The sequence below is a fragment of the Struthio camelus genome, chromosome Z, assembly GCF_040807025.1.
Source record: "Struthio camelus isolate bStrCam1 chromosome Z, bStrCam1.hap1, whole genome shotgun sequence".
Classification (NCBI taxonomy): Eukaryota; Metazoa; Chordata; class Aves; order Struthioniformes; family Struthionidae; genus Struthio; species Struthio camelus.
Window position 1 is genome coordinate 34,530,003 of NC_090982.1, and position 21,006 is coordinate 34,551,008.

The window sequence follows — 21,006 nt, forward strand, 5'->3', positions numbered from 1 at the left end:
GAGAAAATCTCAAATTTAGCTTTAGTTAGTACTTTGAAGCAGCAGAAGTCATAGTAGCCAGCAAGATTTCTTACCATTTCCTTGCTCAATCTACTTTTCATGACGTTTGCCCCAGATGGACATCCTGGGATGGAAAAACTGATGGAAAAACGCCAGAGGCAGAATTCTTTTTTTCTGTACTTAGACTTGCATCAGAAGCTTGCCCTCTCCATGCTGTTCCTTAAAAACTGGTGCAGCACATAATAATTAAGCCTGAAAGCGATATGTATCTATCCTACACTAATTCACAGCACCCATTACTATGCTCAGTGTGTCTTTATGGTATTTATTTACTCAAGGACTTATTTATCTTCAGAAAATATCTAAGAGATACCAGATGGTGTAATTGAAGCAAAGAAAGGCTTAGTAGCTGTCCTCTAAATCATATGCAACTAGAAAATTATTTTCTCCCAATATATGCAAGAACTTAAAAGATGTACACAAAGAAAAAATACCTTAATCATACAGTTTGACCTGGTTCCCTAAAGAAAGAAGACACTACAATTACACTGTATTTGTCCATTTTTGTCTCCCTCATTCTCTCTTCCGACTTCTGATTCAATTCCCTAATTTCTCTCAAATCTGAAGCACAGTAGATGTTCTATGGATAGTTAAATTCCTAAAAACTTTGCGGACATAGGGAAAGGGACTTAATAGTATCCTGCCTGCAAGTAAAGGCAGCATATGGGCTTTTATTTCATGAGACACCAGGGAATGCACAAAACCTACCACCATTGTAAACAATACCACCAACTCTGGTAGATGTTTACATTGCAGCTCAAAATTTCTTCTATCAGTCAACATATATCTATAATCAGTCTAATACTGTGAGATGTAAATCTATAGAAAAGTAGGCTTCTTTAGTATTGGTACTTTCTACTTTTTCTTCCTCCTCTGTCAGAAACAAAATGAATGAATTTGTATGGCTTATTTCACGTCCAGTGGAAACTGGCAGTTCAGTTCCACCTACTAGCTCCTATTCTTGCTCCATCCATTAGTCTCAAATGCATATATCCATTTACAGACAGGACCACACCCCAGTATGACTTACAGCTTCATGACCACATTTGCCGTCTTTGAAGGGTTAACAAATTCAGATAGCCTTCTCCATGCTTCTCGCCTCACAGAGAACCTCATTCATAAGGAGCTGATCATTTTATTACGATGATGACAAATCTTAGGTTTTTGTATTGCTATTCGTTCTCCTCCATAGTTTTGTTTTTAAATGAGAGAGAAATGAAGGGGGAAAAAAAATCCTTTCCCAATAATGACAGAATAGCATCCACGCATGCACATACACACATAAAACCAGTGTGTGTGCAGATGATGATAGCTTCAAAATGAATAGGAAAATCCCAAGGTTGGAGAAGGGCTATATCAAGATTGAGAGCTTTCAGAAATGCTGAAGTTTAAGCTGTCTATAAATAAATTTTATACTCTTCATTTCACGGAGGCCAAAGAACCTTGGCCTTTAGCAGGAGAGTTTATGGTGAGTCTGCCAGGCAGGGGAGTGAATGAGTTATACATAGGAGATGCACAGTTAACCCTTTCTCCCTCAGTAATTTTTGCAGTAATAGTCAGTCTTCTCTGCTGAAACTGAATCTAAGTCAGTCATTAATTTTTTCATTTTAGTATTTTCAGATAATAAATATTATCAGATTACAGTTTTTCCTCAAAAAACCCTCAAAATACTTACAATCTGAAAATCTTTAAAAGTTCAAGTAAATTATATGGTACCATCACGTTTATTTTCTTTTTTCTTTTCTTTTTCCAGGGTTAGGAAGGCACTGAATAATTATGGAACATCAACCTTTCTCCCTATTAAAAACAACAACAACAATAAAAATCCTAAGTCAACTAGGGAAAGAGGTATCCTGTCTATATGCCGTGGTGAGAAACAGTATCTCAGGACAGTTACCTTACGGGACTTAATGTCAAAGAAGATATACATTTTAATATAATGCACTGGTAATTCTTCTTCAGTTTAATTCAGTGAGGTTCTATTATGCTACTCATATTGTTGTTTAATGTAATTGTTAGCTAAAAGTTATTTAAATTTACATAATAAAGTACCCTAAAATTGGGAATGAGCCAAAGTAATTTCCATAAAACAATCATTACATTTAACTGCTTGCATTTATTCAAAATGATGGGCCGTTACTGTTACAATGCTGCAAAATTTAATCTTTTTTTTTTAAAGTTTATATAACTCAAGAGGGATTCAGTACTGGACTGCTCCAGAGAAACACCATATTTTCCTAGGTTTCATATAGAAAAATGCCTTTATATTACTATTGTAATTGTTTATTAATATATGCATTATATTTAAATATGTACACACACAGACACTTACAGATACGCAGTTTTAAATCTAGTGAGATTTCATGTAACCTTTTAAAAAGACTTAATGGGCTGAATAGCATAGCTGAATACTTTATACACCAAAGTCAGCAATATTCCAGAAAAAGCTCTAGTCAAGATTTCAAGAGAGAGAAATATTTTTTACTACTTTAAAAAACGTTTACAAAACTATACCACATAACTGAAACTATGGCACACTGTGGCTACTGAATATTAAGCCCAACTCCTCCACAAATACGCTAGAACTCACGGTTGAGTTACATTTGTTTTGGTGTGATAAGGGTCTTTGTTTTGATTAAGTATTTTTAGTAAATTCAAAATACTTACTGATTCCCAGTAGTGCAGGTACATTACTTGATTTAACTAGCTTCAGAAAAGAGGTAAAAGAAAAACCAACATTACAAAATAAAATGGGATTATTCTCTCATAATACATTAAAAAAGAAATACAAAATTCAGTATATACAAAGTACATTTTTACAAACAGTAATTCCAGAAACATAGTAATTCCAAAGTTCACATAATTATAAACACTTATAAACCTTTATTGCACATATTTTATGAAGTAATTTAAGAATGAACTCTGAATATTTTTATTTCCTAATATCCATGACTTAGAAGATCAAGGTGTTTAACATGTACATTGTGACTATATTTTTTGATGATACATTCTACTTTTTGTAACAAGAATTTCATTTCTTCTTAAAGTATGAAAAAATATTAAATGTGAAATTTCTTTTCTTCTCCTTAATATAATTTCAACTACAAAGTGTACACAATCTCTCTCAAAATATTTCAGGGATGTTATTGTTGACTAAAGGGACAAAGGCAGGATGAATGATGTGAGCAAGAGAAAACAAATTAATAGCAGTAGAATATATTAACTTAACTGTTTGGAGTAAGATTTGTATCCCTGAATTCTGAAAAACTTGATTCAAGTTTGATCAGAGATCCAGAAACAAGCCCTGTAAACTAATCTATTAGGGAGAAGTGGTAGTGGATGACTGGACAGAAGTGAGGAGTCGAGGAGGCGGAAAGGGAGCAATGCAGCCAGCTAAAGGTCTGTAAATCTGACTTCAACAACATGTGAGACTTTACAACAATTTTGAAATAATATTGAAGGAAATGGAGGTAAATGGAAAACTAGATAAAGTGGAACAAAGGTTATCTAATGTAGATCGTGTCAAAGTAATCTATGGTTTGCTTTGACAGGCAATTTTTAGAGGGAAGAGCAGTGGCTGATTTTATCTCTTGTTGCATAGGAAATTGCTAGCCATTCTGGAATAGGTGGGGGAAAGAAACTATAACCTGGATAAGGAAATTGCTCTATTGGGAACATAGTAATGGGAGTTACTGACGGAGAAGAATCAAACCACAAGGAAGTTAATATAGAAATTCTACAAAGATCAGTCTGGAATCTAGGTACTTTTTATTTTCCTTAAGCCTGTGACACAAAAATAGAGGTGTGCTTATGAATTTTGCTGCTTGTAAAATTAGGAAGCATCATCATCAGTACAGGGCAGAATTGAGATATCATAAGAAAGAAGAAGATTATGACAGAGCAGCAGAAGTTGAATGAAATCTAGCAGTAGGAAATAGAAGTTCATGTACCTGCAAGAAAATAACAATAATTTCATTTCAAGTCAGAGGCTCATTAGACATGACGGAGGTGTACTAGTTAGTCATAAGATGACATAAAATTACCTGATAATATGAACAACTGTGACATCGACTTAATCAACTGACTGGAGGCTACTGGAAGTAGGAGCATCCCTCCCACAACCCTCAATCATTTGGACAGAGAAGAAGGAGAGAGAGAAGAAGTGAGATCACGATTTTGTAGACTAGGGATTAGGAGACTTATAGGAAGGGAAAAGTTCCTTTTTCATTGATCATTTTTATATTTTACATGAAACATTCACAAAGAAAATTAAAGTAATGGGACAGAACACAAAATTCAGCATTACTGATCACTCGTTCTCAGATCAATGTCACAACTCTACCTAACTACTAAGTACACAGTAAAGCATTAAAATATGCTGATGAAGTCAAGTTTCATCATACAAAATAGAAAACCAAGAATTTAAAAATGAATCTCTTAATGCAAGTCGACAGATTACATCTAATCATTTATTTAAATTTTACAAGTGCATTAGAATCAATTAGTCCATTGTAGGATGGACTAGATATTGGTCCATTGGACGGACATATGGATACTGAGCATGAATAGTTCTCACTTTACTGATTTTATATCTGTAAAGATGCATCTGAAATGTATCTAATCAAATAGTATTAACAGTCTAAATAAAGTGGGAACTATTCAGGTTGATTATCCACAGCCTGAAAAATGCAGGTATCAAGGAAGAATCCTTCCTTTTCCACTTAGTCTAGGAGCACAATAATGCAATATTATGATGAGATCTACCCAAAGTAGACAGAAAAGCAAGAGAGGAAAAAGGTTTTGTTACAGTGCCCACATAGAGTCGAAAGACTATGTAACAATAATACCCAAAAAGAATCTTCATAAAGCATCACATGACTAAATTGTTTAAAAAAATTAATAAGGCCTTTGAGGCATAATTTATCTTTCAATTTACTTCCACAGTAAACCCTGCAGTCCGATAACTGTTTTCTCAATAAAAAGATGGGACTTTGGGAGAAATTTGCCTTCACAGTTATGAGACCAGCCCACTCAGCTCTGTCTTTGTTAACTAAATTACCACCCCTCTTATCAGTATGTCAATTTTTAGTAGAATAAGAATTTTCTATGAGCTTCTACTATTTTGTGTACTCAAGCCATAAATAGAAGAATTATTTTAGGCTGAAGATAAAATCTTAATCTCTGGGCAAACACTGCAACATCAAAGACACAGTACCTAGCTTAAATACGTGCTCCTTCTGAAAAGGATGGATTGGCTGACAGAATTCATTCATTCTGCTTTTGGCCCTAACTCCTCTGGCCTTTTTTCATCCTTCTCAGTGTGAGCACTCTTTGCATGCTGATGGAGAGGAAATACCTTCCTGGACACTTTTCTACTCCGAACATCTCCTCACACAGTTGTATATGCTGTTGCAACAGCAAAAGATTTTTGCTCTGCTATATGCCTTACCTGGCTGGCCTACTTAAAGAAATGTGATTCTCCTTTAAAGGAAACAAATGATCTGTAATTCAGCATGGTGCTTAGAAAAATGCTGCATTATTGCTTAATGAATTTATCTGGTATTAAAATAAAGTCCATTTTGTCATTCCAATGAATGCTCTTGTTCTAAAGAGCAGCATATTAGCTGCTCATTTAATCTTCAAAACAGCACCTAATTTTAATAACAGATCATGTATTTCTTGCTATTAAATCAATATCTTAAACTGATGGCACGGAGCAGATGGGATGGTGAAGGAGACAAGGGTGTTTTGTTTTATTGACTCTGAATAAAGCACTACCAAAAACATGCATATCAAGATGAGGTTTCAAAACAAATGGACTGCTAAAGGCATTATACATGATCAAAAGCAGGTGCCGCAAAGAACAGCCACACATGCTTTTGTGGTACCTACAACGGGACTGTAATCTATATAAGACAGCCTCACAAGGACGTCTCTGCTCAGGCAAGGTCATGGCAAATGGGCAGAGGAAGGCAACACAATACAGTCCATGCACCTCATGGCACTTGCATAAATAGATGTGTCTAAGCAGTTGCTCTAAAATATATATGCAGACCTGAGAAAAGATCTTAAAAGAGATCCACCCTGGCTTCTTGGTAGCTCACTGTTAATGGAAAAAAGCTTCAGATAAGACACAGTCCAAAGTTCTTAAGTCCATAGTGTCTGTTTCGGTTATAGTTAGGGTAAAATATAATTAAATTGGAGGGAATGGGAAGGATGCTGTTTTTCTTCTTGAACAACAGAAATGCTATTTGTCTTGTAAAGTAAATACCCATTAATGCACATAATGAGAAGGAGGCATTTCATACTACCAGAACATATAGAATAGCAACTGCATCTTCATTTCTCAGTAATTCATGATCCCGCTAATCTTATTAGCGAACTTCTTCAATGTTCAGCTGTTTGTGTGGCTTTGCTAGTCCCATGCTGCACCTACAAGTGACAGACTGCAATCAGAAAGCAAGCCCTGTCAGTATGCCCTAAAATCTGCCTTGCTCACAAAATCCTGCAGTGGGCAATCAGGAGTCCTCCCCATCTGCGCACATTGTAAAATGGAATCCACCAATCTAATAAAAGAGACCACCAATTCCCCACAGTACCCTTTTTAAACTTGTCTGCTATGACTGCCTAGATTCTCTGTTGAAACAAACCAGTATTTTGACTAAAAAAAGGCTATGCTCAATGGCATCACATAAAAGCATCAAGAACTGGTCACAGCTGCTACCGAGAGGATGAAAAAAGTATTCTAAAGAAGCATTATGTCATTTGAAAATGGTTCACCTTTATCGATGTTAGTGCAACACAGTAATTGTGGATGAGGAATCAAAAATAAAAAAGATGTTTATGCAGCATGTTCTGCATTTGTATCTTTGCTCTGAATATATATCAAAATTAAGTCCGAACATAACTCAGAACAAAAAAAAAATCTTTTCCTTATCATTCTGTGTTGATATGTGCAACTAAACTATATTACATATGTCCTGTATTAAATTCATGTATACAATCACCAATGGACATCAGAAGGAAAACCATGCAGAAACTGAGCATGAAATAGAGGTCAAAGAAGGCTCTGCGGTGTGAAGCACATTAAAAAGATGCAAACATAGCTACATATGTCCATTAAAATACATTTTTAAAAAATGTTTTATTATCTAGAGATATCCAAAAAATAACTGTGCAAGGTCACTCTTTACATCTAGATTGGCAAGCATTACATGTGCAATCTTGCCAGCCCAGATAATTCAATCATTGACAATGTGCATCAAAATATTAAGAGATTTAACTCTTGAGAGTTACATTATAATAGATTTGTTCTTTGTTCTTTCAGCTTTTGAGCCATAAGGACAGAAGTTGCCTAGCACTATAATCAGTTTTTGTATCAAACATCACAAATAGCTAAGATGCACAAGCACTTAGAGATGCAAAGCAGAGGGAAAATCTGGGAAAACAGTTCAGAACGTCCTAGTGCTTTTTGCAGGGGCTGACCTGTGCTACGTCCCTGCTGACTTCCTTCTTTTCACAGCAAGGATTTGGACCCCAAAATGGGAACCAAACTTGAAATCATCATGAGCTGTGCGCCCTCATTAAGGTATTTCATTACATGTTTTCACTCTCTGCTCCACACCTATGAAGATGAGACTTCAAAGCAATCTTTTTAAAGCTTTCATTTTTGTGCAATTATTTGAATGCGAGAGTTTCACAGGAAGTGGACGGTACCACAGGACACCCTAAAAGCTACAATAGCTGAAAACGCTGTACGTGCAAAGACTGTTGACATGCACAAATGACCTTTGTGAGCAAGCCTATTTGCTGGCAAGTAAGATGACGCATAAAAGATAGGCTGTCAGATGACGTTTTAACTGATCATTACTCTCTCCTTTTTTTTCTTGATTGTTGCTTCAGATATCAAGTACATGCAAGAATTCCAGGCTGGTAGGATCTATCTCCATCGACTCACAGAACTATGAAAACTCTAAATTTCTCAGTAATAATACCAAGTGATAAAGAGCAGAATAGCCAAGGCAGTTCTTAGCAGCCAAATCATATGTCAGAAATAGAGATAATTCCAACTGCTGGAGAACTTGCCAGGGAAAAAAATGAGGCCACAGTAAAAAGACACAATCTGGCATTTGTATTCCTGACCTCTGCAAAAGGGAATGGAGGGACTTTACAAAATATTGCCTTAACGAGAGAGTATAGGTTCTGCAAATCTTGATTAATCAGGTAACATTGCATGCTACAGGGAAGTCTGCCTTTGATAAAAACAAACTAAAACCGAGGCAATAGAATAAAACACTCAGAATGATGTTTGATATGAGGTAGCTGTACGTTTAGAAAGTATAAATATTTTCTAAGTAAATAAATGAATTTATAAATCCTTCAAAACTTTGGGCAGGTCAATATTTTTCACTTTTAAATTTCTTCATAAAATGTAATAGCATAAGTGGTGGACATCTTTGCTTTGTCTATGTTCACATCCTAACCTTTCAACAGCTGTATTGTATCGGAAATTCTATTTTAACATAACCACAAAATCAGACTTAGTAGGTGTAGTTAAAAAAAAAAAAATCTAAAAAGTTATAAAAATCCAAAGTGGTTTAATCAACAGAAGAATACCATTTACTCTTTTAAAGAATCTTTGATTTTCTTCTGAGTCCTGCAGTTAGGTTTTGAAAACAAAATCTTAGTTTGGGCTGAAGAAACAGTACAACTCCTTCTCCATGTCAACATCCACATTCTATAATATGCATAGAACTCTCTGAGCTGATGTAACAAAGATTTTTTTGACAACAAAGATTAATTGTAGGAGAAATTTAGAATAAATTTTTAGATTTGAAGAAATTAAAGTGCATTATGCTACTCCTTTCAGTTATGTTTAGGCAGCTGTCATAGGACACTACAAAATAGACCACTGTTTATATTCCAAATGGGCAATGTACTGAGCACTTCTTGTGAGCACCCACTCACCCAGCCATGTTTTATGAGAGACTACAGCTGAATAAATGTTCAGCATCTTACAGTATTATATTCTGAAAAAGGATTTTGCACTAGATAGTATCTGATATTCTAACTGAAGCTTTCCATTGCTACGAATGTGTTTTTAATGTAGTTTTAGCAGAGGGGTTAGAGGAACTCTTTATTCCTTTCTCCTTCATATGGTTCTGTATCGGCACCTGGTACGGCAGAAATGTAAGTGTCAAAGCAACACTCCAACATTCTCATGAGGCAGCGCCTGCCACATTTAAGACTGTTTTGTGGTAGACTTACCGAACTTGAATTATGGAGAAAAGGAAACTTTCCAACTTGAGATGTAGTTTTCCAAATGCACTTCTGTCATGATTAAAATCACACTAATAACATATATATTTAAGCATATATAGAATCAGTATACCATAACAAACAACAGTTCAGGTATGAAAGATGACTATCCTATTAAAAAAAAAAAATCTCCTGATAAGGGTTTAAAGCATTTGGCAAGACACATCTAGGAATAACTATGAAAGAAAACATGTAAATATGACCTTATTCATATTCCATATTCAGGATTTCCTAAGTAAGCCATTATGATCTGTCATACTATTAACTTACTGACACTAGTTCACTGGTAGATTTGAATTATGCCTTTCAATTCCTAATATTCAAGTACGTACAAATATGCACTGAAACTTGACATAATTTGATTCTACTCAACATAAATCTTCTGCACCTGAGGCAGTACCTTAGGAACATATCCACTGAGACATTCCAAAATATATTAGAAACATCAAAACAAAAACTACCCTCTTCAATACCTCTGTCACACATACGCACCTTACCAGAGGTGAGAGTTAGATCAGGGAATTCTGTGTTAGAATTTCTCAGTCTATCCTTACCTAGAAGACTTACAGAGAACACAATACCACCCTTTCAAAGAAATAAACTGATGCCTAAATCATAAATAATAAACACAGAGATAGAAGAAGGAGAACACAGTCTTTGCCAGAGTACAAGTTTTTCTGCAAATATAACACAAGGCGGTGAAAAAAAGCTTACTTTCTACTGCAGTATCCTAAGTATAACAGAGCTCAAGTACAGTATAAATGTGAATCCATCTCTTATCCCTAGCTCAAAATCTGAAGCAATCTGACTGGATATTTACCACTTCTGGGATATAGCAAGCAAGCAAATAGATGCAGACATTTTATAAAAGGTTCAAAAATAATGAACCCTTTATTGTAGGTAGCACAAAAATGTACATGCCAGTATTTGAACATCAATCACCTTTTCCCCAGTCTATCTCTTAAATTCTTTTCCTGTGCAAGAAGAATGAATTGGGACTTAGTAAAGCACAGCTGTACAGCATAAGAATGATCTGCAAGAGAAAGACAGTTCATGAAAATCAAAACAAGTTTACAAATTGAGCACAGATGAGTTTTTTTGAGTCCTCGGGGAGGAAAGGAGAGAAAAAAGAGAAAGAAGTCATCATGCCTCAAAATACATTAACAATGGATGAGGAGCAGATGGTAAAAAGTGATCATCTGTAAAAGAAACTTGGACATTTCCTAACATATCTTAAAGGCTCCTTCCGGTAAGTGCTATGGTCACCTTTAACCTTGCATCTGTAGCCAGGATATTTGAGGGTTTTACACCTACTTAGCATTATGTATATCTTATGCTTTTCCCAGCTGACAAAAGGACATTGATAGCATCTTACAGTCACAGTGGGGCTCTGCTAATTCCAAAGAGAGATCTGATAGCTGATACATCTATCATTTAGTTCCTTTTGTACTTCCTTTTACTTAATTATTTACTTCCTTTTACTAGAACAGTATATTGCAGTAAGTCAGGACTTCTTTTTGATACTGTGTTATAAACAAAACTCTATCTTATTCTTCTTCCTGTGTTAGGCTCATTGCTGTCCCACAGACCTTCTAAACGCACATGAAGAAACATGACCACCCTCAACCATGGCTCTATCTCTCCTATTCCACACTGAGAGAAGCATAATCTGTGACTTCTGTTTATATTTTACGTGAGAGTAAACAAGCTCAAATCAAAGGACAGCACTTGCAAAGAAGGTTTATGGTGATCCTTCACTCCTCTGAGAGATTATTTCTCGGTCCTACACTTCAGACAGAGAGACACTGGGACTGACTCTGCTTCATCCCAGAATCGGGATCACGACGGTGTACAATGACGCTCCTGAGCATGTTAGCGTGGTGCTACCAAGAAACAGCGCTGCAGATTCCAGTCAGGCTAAGAAGACTGAAAGACACTGAAAATACCTGGCCACATGGAGGGCAAAACCTCAGCATCCTCCACTGTGCTCCACTACATTTCCAGATACTCCCGAAAGCTGTAAGTTTTGAAGAGTTACTTTGCTCTTGAAAACTAAGATGAGTCATCATCAAAAATGTTATCATTGGCTCAGAAAAACAGAGCAGTAGTTTTTCACTTCAGGCATAGAAATTCCCTAACCACAGGAACCAGCTAAATTGTAAATGTCTTTTTCTCCTCATATTTATTTTTTGTCAGCTACGACAAATGAGTAATTCTTGTTTGTTATATGATTCTGTATCTGAGTCCTCCAAACACGGCAAAATGAAAAGACTTGTACACAGAAAGGAAATAAAAGAGACCAGTTATATTCAAACTATGCAGCACATCACCGCTGCATGAATATTCAGTTCATTCTTTCTAAAGCTCTTATTCAATATTTATTTAGGCAAAGCTCCCATTGATTTCCCTAGGAGGTTTGGCTGAATAAAGACATTGAGATCCAGCGATGTTTTTCATTGTTTTTTTTTTTTTTAAATCTTAGTCATTTAAGATTGTCTTTTTTTTTTTTAATATAAAGAATGATAAGCAGATCTCACCATGATTACAAACCATTGCCAACCAGGCTGCTGCATAGGTATGCATCCCACCATTGGTCAGGAAAAGTAGTCATTGGAGCTGGCTTGGAGCAAAAAAAGGCTTACTATCTAGTGTAATAGCTAGGCTACAACCATCACTCAACGCTGGACACAGGGCGGGCTTTAAAAGATCCATAAAATTACCAAGATCTGGTATGTGATATCTCTTATATATTTTATCATTCCTTTATCAAAAGAAATGCTATAGCATTCTGCTGTGTTCATACAATACAGCCATTTTTCACTCTGTGCTTTCTTTAGAAGAAAAAAAGAACCATATATGTTTTGGCAGGCTTGGGGTTAAAATGGGGCTTTAAATTATGGGTTGTTGAAGGGGTGGAAAGGTCAGACAATGCCTCAGGTGGGCCAAACGGGCATTTGCAACTAATTGAAGTTGATGGGTGGAGCCTGACTTCACTCGGTCTAAAACAGCATTGCTGTTTTTCAGCACATGCGTGCTGAAAATATCAGTATGTTTCATCCTTTCATGAGCAAAGGACCTCTTGTTCCTACGACATTTCCAGCTCCCCCATTTAGTCCTTATATTTTGTTTAGGGACCAGCAAGAGCAGAGCTGCTTTAACCCTTAGGCTATCAAGGAACGCATGCTTGCACAGACAGTCAAGAGAGAGTCTGGGAAATTCAACCCCAAGCACCAATGTATTGGACATAATCAGGGTATTCCTCTACAAGGAAATCAGTATCTAAAGGCTTATGATAAGTTTTTATAATATGTATTTAGAGTAGGTTATTCTGATGGAACTGGAACTCATCTCATGTAACTATGGATGTCTGCCATCTCTACAGTGACAGCTGACCTAGTCTACGTTCTCAGCCCTAATCATGGGAAATAGGCACTTCTACAGTGCCCATTATAAAGCAAATTAGCTTTATAAATATATATAATTGACATATATAAAACTATAAAGAGAGAGATCAGCTTTATAAATATATATATTTAAATAAATATCAATTTATATATAAGCATATGAATCGACTGACTTATACCAGATAACTAACTTTACATAGGATAAACTACTTCTTCCTTCAAGAACAGCTTTTTTTTTTTTTTCCATTGACTAAAAAGGGAGTCAACTAGCTCAGAAGGAGACATCCAAGTTTCAGATTTTTAAATCTGGGCAGATGAATCCCAATTGTTGTGCCTGTCTAGAAACCTTTAGAGTCATCATATAGCTTAAAAGTAAGGCATCTTTTCTAATTAATGAAGCAGCGAAAAATTCAGGAATAACAAAAGCTTCCTTCTGCTGCTCCTATTAATTCTAAATGAAACTGTCTTCCAGTTTCTTATTAGCATTTTCTTATTAGTGTTACATAACAGCAAACATCACATGAGCTTTATCACAATGAATTATCTTGAGGAAAAAAGTTGCTCCTCTGCTCTCCTCAGTGTTTTCAGATATTTACAGAATATCTATGTTTAGCATATCTAACTGAATGTAGTAGAAAATACTGGCATACAGCATAAAGCTGCAGGTGAATTACCTGAAGTGACTCAGGCTCCCATGTGGTCTCAGCCTACCCACAACATTGCTTTTACCTTAAGAGTTCCCCTCTGAAGGTCTTCCTCTTGCTGCCTTCTTCCGAAACCTCTCCTCTAGACCTGCTCTAATACTCACCTATTCTCTGTGCTCTCCTAGTGTGGTGCTTTCCTAGGTTGTTCAGTATCCGAGCAATGGTATTTATTGCATCCTGTTTAACCACATATTTGGTGAGATTTCAGGTTTTTGGTTTAGAGTTTTCCTTAGATGTGTATTTGCATAGTAACTCTGAACAGGTCAACCAACTGAAGTTCAACCAAAGCAAACAGTGTAATTATTCCTCATGCAACTGGGGATCTTTTGTGGTAATTTTTTAATATATTACAAAAAAGAGCTTTATGAACTAATGTCTTTTAGAAGCAATTTATCTTTTGGAAAATTCTCTTCATTTAGATGTAAAGGTGGACAGATAAGAGCCTGGAAAAGAGCAAGATCTTTTTCAGCTGCTGGCTGAATAAAGAATGATATTAAGTAATAAGAATAAATTCAAATATACCAACATGCTGTTTCAAATCTAATTTTCCCTCAAGACCACATATGTAAATATGTTAATTGCTAAAAGATTGTTACAGAAACAAACAGGCACTCTACCAGCAAGGAACAAGCAATAGCTTATTCTTGAGCACTACCAAGTAATGAGATATACTTAATAAAAAAGTAATTAGACCCGCTACCCAGCTGGATAGATTTCCTAACCATATTTTTTCTCCATCCTTTGTGATTTAAAACCCTAGAGGTAGTTTTCTTCAGTAGTCTATTAAGAAGGTATGGTATTTAAATAATAATTCTGTAGTTACTAATTTAAATCTACTTAAAATGTCAGAAGTTTCTAGGCTTTCAATCACTTTTTAAATTATTACACTGAAAATACTCATTAACAAGAATATAAAAAGTATCAATTTTACCTCCTAGTCCACACATTTTGCTAAAACTAAAAAAAAAGCAGATAAATTTTTAATAAACACTAAAAACTGTCTCCTGAGAAACAAAATAATTGGACCAATCCTCCTCTTCATTATATAAATAAAAATCAGGGTTAGTGCTACCAGGTTCAACTGATGGGAGGAAAACTATAGAGTTTTCCTTTAAAAAACATTAGTCTGTAATGCTATATGTATACATACATAAAACATTAACACATAATATATAAATAAGTATGAGTAAATATGTACATATAAACCCCTGCAGAATTAACATTAACAGCGATTAATCAGATTTAGTTAAACCCTAATGTGATGTTGCATCTTTTTTTTCCACAAAGAATAAGGCAAAATCCTTTTCATCATGGTAGAACATTTTGTCTCCTGTACACTGCATACTGTTTCCAAGTGAAGAGAGGTAACTTTTGTCATAACGGCACTATGTAACACATGGCAAGATACTGAGATATACAGATATCTTTTTCATCTTTACTCTAAAGTCATGTACAGGCCCTAACTGTCAAGGTTACAAATTATAAATTATACACATGGTAAATATATTTTACATTAAGGAATTATCAAATGAATCTACCAAAATGGTAGAAGAAGCAAACAACTTTATGGAGACTTTATAAATAATGTTATCACAACTATTTTTGTCTTCTGTCCCTCTTTTATAACATTATTTAAAAGAGAGAAGTGACCTAAGAAGAGGAAAATTGAACGCTACGCTTCAGAAACATCTTACATAAGTTTAATGTGTACCTGTGGAAGCACCTACAAACATGGTGGATTTTAAAATTTGGTATTTCTTTAATCATGTAAGCCCATGAATTGCCCAGTCTGTTCCAGGATGCAGAGCACCCTGAATTAGATGTTGTTTGGTCTCACTCCCCACACCTCTGCTCTCACCATCGCTGTTAAAAGCAACTGAAAACAAGGAATACAAATACAGAAGTCCTGAGAAGCAAGTCTGACTTACCCGGAGAACAGAAATCTAGTTCTGTGAGATACTCTGCACTACGCTTGTGAGTAACAAGGAAAGCAGAGGGTCTCTTTTTTAAGAAAGGAAATTCTGTATTTGAAAAATGTGTGACTTTGCAGAGCATTCCAGTCTCTTCAATTTACTTCTTTGGGGTGGAAGAAGCAAGGAAAAACAGATTTGCCCCATTTTTCACAACTGAAGTTTTTAGAAGTTGCTGTTAAGTTTTGGTTGCTAAAGCTCTTACAGAAGATGAATTAGTTGGCAGAATAATGGCAAATATATTGAATAAGATATATGAATACATAACACATTACAAGTCCTATTATGTGTGTTTTCTACTGCTGAATGGAAGCATTCAGAAAAAATACTAAGCAACCAGTGTACTTTATAGATATACATTATTTTGTGAGATGTATGTAAGCGGATAAGACAGGTTAAAGTTTGTCTTTCTTATTGATCTATATGGATATACATTTACATCTACTCATCCTGTAAGAAAGTAGAAAGGTCATGACTGCAGTATAATTAAGATATGAGAAAATCAGTGATGGTTTTGTAACTCTTGACAAGCAAATGGTATTTGAACTAAAACACAGTGAATCCTAACACACAATACAAATGTTATCCCTAGCAGGGATAACATACTTTATATATAACCTACTGCGTTTTCTTTATTTAGCTGACTCTATCCTACTTTGAGAATGTTACTACTTGCTTGTCACTATCCATCAATCATGACCAAATTTGCTCCATCCATTCTGCTCACTGAGCCCAGGGACAAGTTCGTTCATGGGAATTTGTAAAGCGAGAACAATGGGATGCAAATTGTGGATTGCACTCAGCGTAATCGACCCAAAACCTTCATGTGAATTCTTGACCTTGAAAGAGTGAAATAAGTTTTGATAGTTTCCATTAGTATTGGTTTGGATGTGCTGCTAATACATGCTTTTTATGTTACTGTACAAAAAATATGCAAAATATACTAGAGATACCTGTAATATTTTATTCATGTAAATAATTTCCCAGAGATAGCTTGATCTCTGATGGGGTCCCACCTGCTACCTCAGAGGGGATACAGATAATAATAAATACAAGATAAATATTAACAAGCCTAAAAGAAGTTTAGGGACATTTCTATTTTTTCTTCTCCTACACGCCACATGAACCACAAATTAATGGTAAAAGAACTATATTTAAATGTAAATTGTTCATGAGAAACAACATTTTATTACATTTTAAATGCAATTCCAGGAAGTTGTCAAATATAAAGAATCTATAAAATTATTCTCTACTGATAATTAATATCAGAATAAAATTCTAAAACATTTTTCTAAATGAAGTTACAATAGTAAGTAATCTCTTCCCTAGGCATATTACTTGTACAATGACTTGCATCTGATAATATAATCAAGCATGCTATCGTTGAACGCTTTATGTGAAAAGCCTCAGTAACATTAACATTCATTCTCTGTCAGCCTCAGAACAGGTCTTCTACTATAGCATTAACAAGAAGTCACAGAGATTTAAAAATAATAATAATAATAATAAAAATTTCTGGGTTTGTAGAGATTGCAATCGTTGTGGCACAAATATGAAAATCTGCATTGAGAAAATAAAAGCTTCTATAAAAATGGAAAGCTTTACAAAGAGAAATAGGTATAAAGAGGTGAGAATTTACATGAAAAGTCCCTAATTCGCTGCCTTTATTCCATTCACTGCCAAAATTAGTCTTAATAATTTTTTGTCACAGTTGAGTTAAAGCATGTAGGGGGTTTAATTATGTTTTGTGCAACACTTCAATTTTAGAGAGTTTCAGAAAAAGGATTGCACCTATTAAAGTGCCAATTTCTGGCAAGTTGTCAAAGGCTGATTTAGAGACTTGCTGATTTACAGTGGTAGAGCCAGCTCCCAGTAAAATAAAACTCTTTGCTAGCCCCAGTGAAAAAATTTTACAGGAGTACTTGCCTTGATCCTTCTTTTAAAACTCACATTTGACCTTATACAATTTCTCGCTCTTGGCCGTGTATTTCAAATGTCTTTCAGCTGCTTTGGAAGTGTAATTCCTTGGGAGGAAGAAAGCATAAGAAACAGTTAACATGAAGCAGCACTACAACAGAACTTTTAGAAGATTTCAGTTTCCAGCAGCAATCATTACCTCTCTTGATAGGAAATGTCAGTGTTACTCTTCAAGAAAAAAAAAACAGAAATAAACTTTCATATTCGAGATGATAGGGCTTGTCATCCGCAGATAACTTTAGAACTTCACAACCTGTTCACTCAAAGGAGGAGTGCTGCAGGTCCTTTAAGACAGAAATAATTCTAAACGTATCGATCTTTGATCTAAAAAATTTTCTTTAGAGAAATGCTTAGTGACATTAGCATTGACACTTCAAGGTGAAAGCAAAGGTCTTTACTTTGGTGTTTTCTTAATAGGAGACAATCTGAATAAAGGCATAGCAAAACTGAAGTCTTCACGATTGCTATTAAAAAAGAACCATAAAATTAAGAAGAAAGGCGGATTACTTTAGTAGAAGAAGAAAAATATCTCTTTTCTTTTCTTTGATGATTTACAGCCTACTCTACAGTCCAGCCATCAAAATTCATATGAGGACACTGAACTTTACCTGTTCTTGCACACATATTTGACTATATTAATGCCAGCAGTAGGACCACCTACTGAAAAGGATTTCAACTCCTGGTAAACTTCTCAAGAAGAAAGAAGTAAAATAAGTTAAAGTGGGTATATAATGGCTGCTACACGTATCTGCTGTAATCAGTAATTATGGCAAACCATTTCTTCTGAGGTCATTTTGTGAAACCTAACGCAATAGCCAAATTCATAGCTTGAGACTTAAGACGGAAGTTGTCCCTTTAAAAACACACTAACTCTCCCACCCAAATGTAGCCATCTAAAAATAAAAGCGTATTTTTCTAGATTAGTTATTAAAAAGGAGAAATCCGCACTAGATGAGTGAAACTCATCTAGTTCAGGTGTTTATACTCACTCCTTAATTCAAATGCATTAATTTACTCTCCCCCACAATCAGTTTCCTAGCCTGTAACATGGGAAGAATACTTATTGCCTCAATTCACACGGGTATTTTGAAATAGGGTTTAGGATTTATTTATAAATAAAAATACTCTAAATTTATAAATACTAACTTAAATATGAAAAAGCAATGTATTAAGTCAGGTCATCCATTTGATACTGTAATGAAGTTTGGCTTGTTTTTGAGAAGTATTTGAGAAAATCAGTAGTAATTGTATTTCATACCTGATTTGTTTTATTCTTCATAATTCTATATTGGGAAGAAGCTTGATTCTTTTCCTCCAATCTTGTTTCCTAAATTGTAAGAGTGACCTCTAGTGCTTTATTGCTTTGTTGTGTGCAGTAAGTCTTTTTTGCAATGGTTTTAATATGCCTTCCTATAAGTGACTGATTTAGTTTTGTGCATTGTGCCAAATGCTATTAATGTGCAATTCAATTATCATGGTCTTGTGAAAATGGATGTATTCATAAACTGCACAATGCAGAATGATGAAGAGAATTAAAGCTGAGGCTGGATTGCAGCAGGGTGTTTTACAAGAGGAACTTAGTATTCATGTTTAGGGCTACTCTATGCACTTGACTATCAAATGAGATATCATTACCGAATGACAGCACAAGATCATTTTGGTGCTGCAGTGTGAACGGCTGGCTCACGGGAGCACGTTTAGTTTACAAACCACCCATATGCAAAAGCATAGGCTATAGATCCACCCCGCACTTCAAACTTCCCTGTCATTGCTCAAATGTTCCAAGGAGCTATCCCCAGCTGCCAGGCTGTAAGGTTATCCCTGACCATTCCCACTCACTTTGCCGTTCACTTTCTTCCCATACAAGCACTGTTTCTTCCCTCCCCATGCCTGTGATGCATGGCCAGTGTCTTAACGGGAAGGGGAGAAAATGATGCTCAGCCAGGTTATGAGTATCTGGCATTTAGGCAACTACTCCACTACGTGTATACAACATGAAATCCTTTCAGCTTTCGCAAGCTGAAATGGAAAGAGAATACCTCAGAACAATTTCTGAATAAGAAAAACCTTGAAAATTAGTTTCTTGATAAGTTTTTTATTTTTTAATATAAAAAAACCCTAAGCTAGTTCAGCACTGAAACCAGACGTTTTGGTGTATACATCAGATTTGCCTCCTAGAGGGCACATTCTCTTAAACACTGTAATCACTGCCTTTATTTTGCCATACCACCCTACTGGCTAACTATGATTTACTCATTTTTTAAAAACTTTTCTGCTAGAACTGATAGCGTTTTCTTCTTTAGTCATGCATGAACATTATTCCCTAAGCAATCAATGCAGAGCCCATAAAGTCTCTCTCTCCACATTTTCCTTGTTACATTTGTACTGCTCTTGAACTGCACAATAATGTTCAGAGTTATTTGAGTGCCAGCTTAATTCAGAGATGCAAACACTAACCTGCAAAATTATAAATTGCTGAAAACCAAGCTGATGCAGTACACAATAGAAATCTGCTAGTATTTTCCATGTAAGACATAATTCCTTGGAAAATGCAGCACTTACTTATAACACAAAAGAAAAAAAAAAGGAAAGAAAGAAAATGAGGCTGAACATGCAATTCCTTAGCAAAATGTTACTTTCAGATAGCCCTAGAATGCAAGCCTTATCAACAACATTCTGTGCATAGACTCGCAACAAAAATCTATTGAGTGGTTTTAGAACATTTTCAGCCTAGTAACTTGCTGTTACCATTTGCAAGCAGTAAGCACTTCTCTCAAGAATAACATTTATTCTAAAGGCAGATAAAATATCCTAGAAGTTTTAAAAACACTCTGTTTTGAGTTTTAAAACATATGCAATACTTACATGTATTCCCTGCCACTAGTGTGCTCCAGTTATGAACAGCTATGAGAGCCAGCAGCTTCAGGAAGATTTCAGTGACAGAATCCATGTTCACGTTCACTGAGGCACCCAAAAGAGCCAGACTATTAGGAAACAGCTGCTTTGTACTTCAGTCCTCTAGTCTTGCCTCTTCTCCGCACTGCCTCTCTCTCCTTGCAGCGTTTCCCAGTGGCCAGACACCTCAGTCAGCTGCTCTCTGCATCTTCTCTCACATGCAAGCCCACCTCCAAATCTGCTTTCCCCCCTAACAACAACAATCCCCAACGAGCAGTAGCAAGAGTCTCTCCTCCGATTTCACAGCATCACTCAGGGCTAAATTGCTAGCCCAGCCTGTACGGCTCCGTTTACTGAGGCTCCGCGCTCCTAGCGTGTCCTGGACACCCCTGGTGGTGACAGGTAGGAAATGGGAGGCTGTGATGAAAGCCAGACAATAAGACAGAGCAGGCGGCACATGAGCACTGAGGCGCTTGCCGGGTGCTGGCCGCGACCAGCTCTTCGCCGTTAGCTTTTAAGCTGGGAGGGGGGAGACGACGGGAGGAATTAGCTGTGCATGCTGCTGTTCCTCGTATTTTTTGAGCGTAGTAATTTTGTCTGCTTTCCTCTGCTGAAGCATTACAAGTTCTGCATTTCTGAATGAATAGATTATAAATGCAGCAGAGATCCTAGGCTTAC

At 35.9% G+C, this 21,006-nt stretch overlaps 1 protein-coding gene across 3 annotated transcripts in view; it reads right to left on the minus strand.

The window, feature by feature from the left end:
* The window catches only part of CNTNAP4 (contactin associated protein family member 4), a 235,562-nt gene extending 214,760 nt beyond the window's left edge, over nt 1-20,802 (minus strand). For all 3 annotated transcript variants that reach the window (XM_009680987.2, XM_068928377.1, XM_009680986.2), the window contains exon 1: nt 20,299-20,802. In XM_009680987.2, coding sequence (XP_009679282.2) covers nt 20,299-20,383 — 85 coding nt within the window. In that variant the 5' untranslated portion in view covers nt 20,384-20,802. The remainder of the gene's footprint in view (nt 1-20,298) is intronic.
* Between the last annotated feature and the right edge of the window lie 204 nt (nt 20,803-21,006).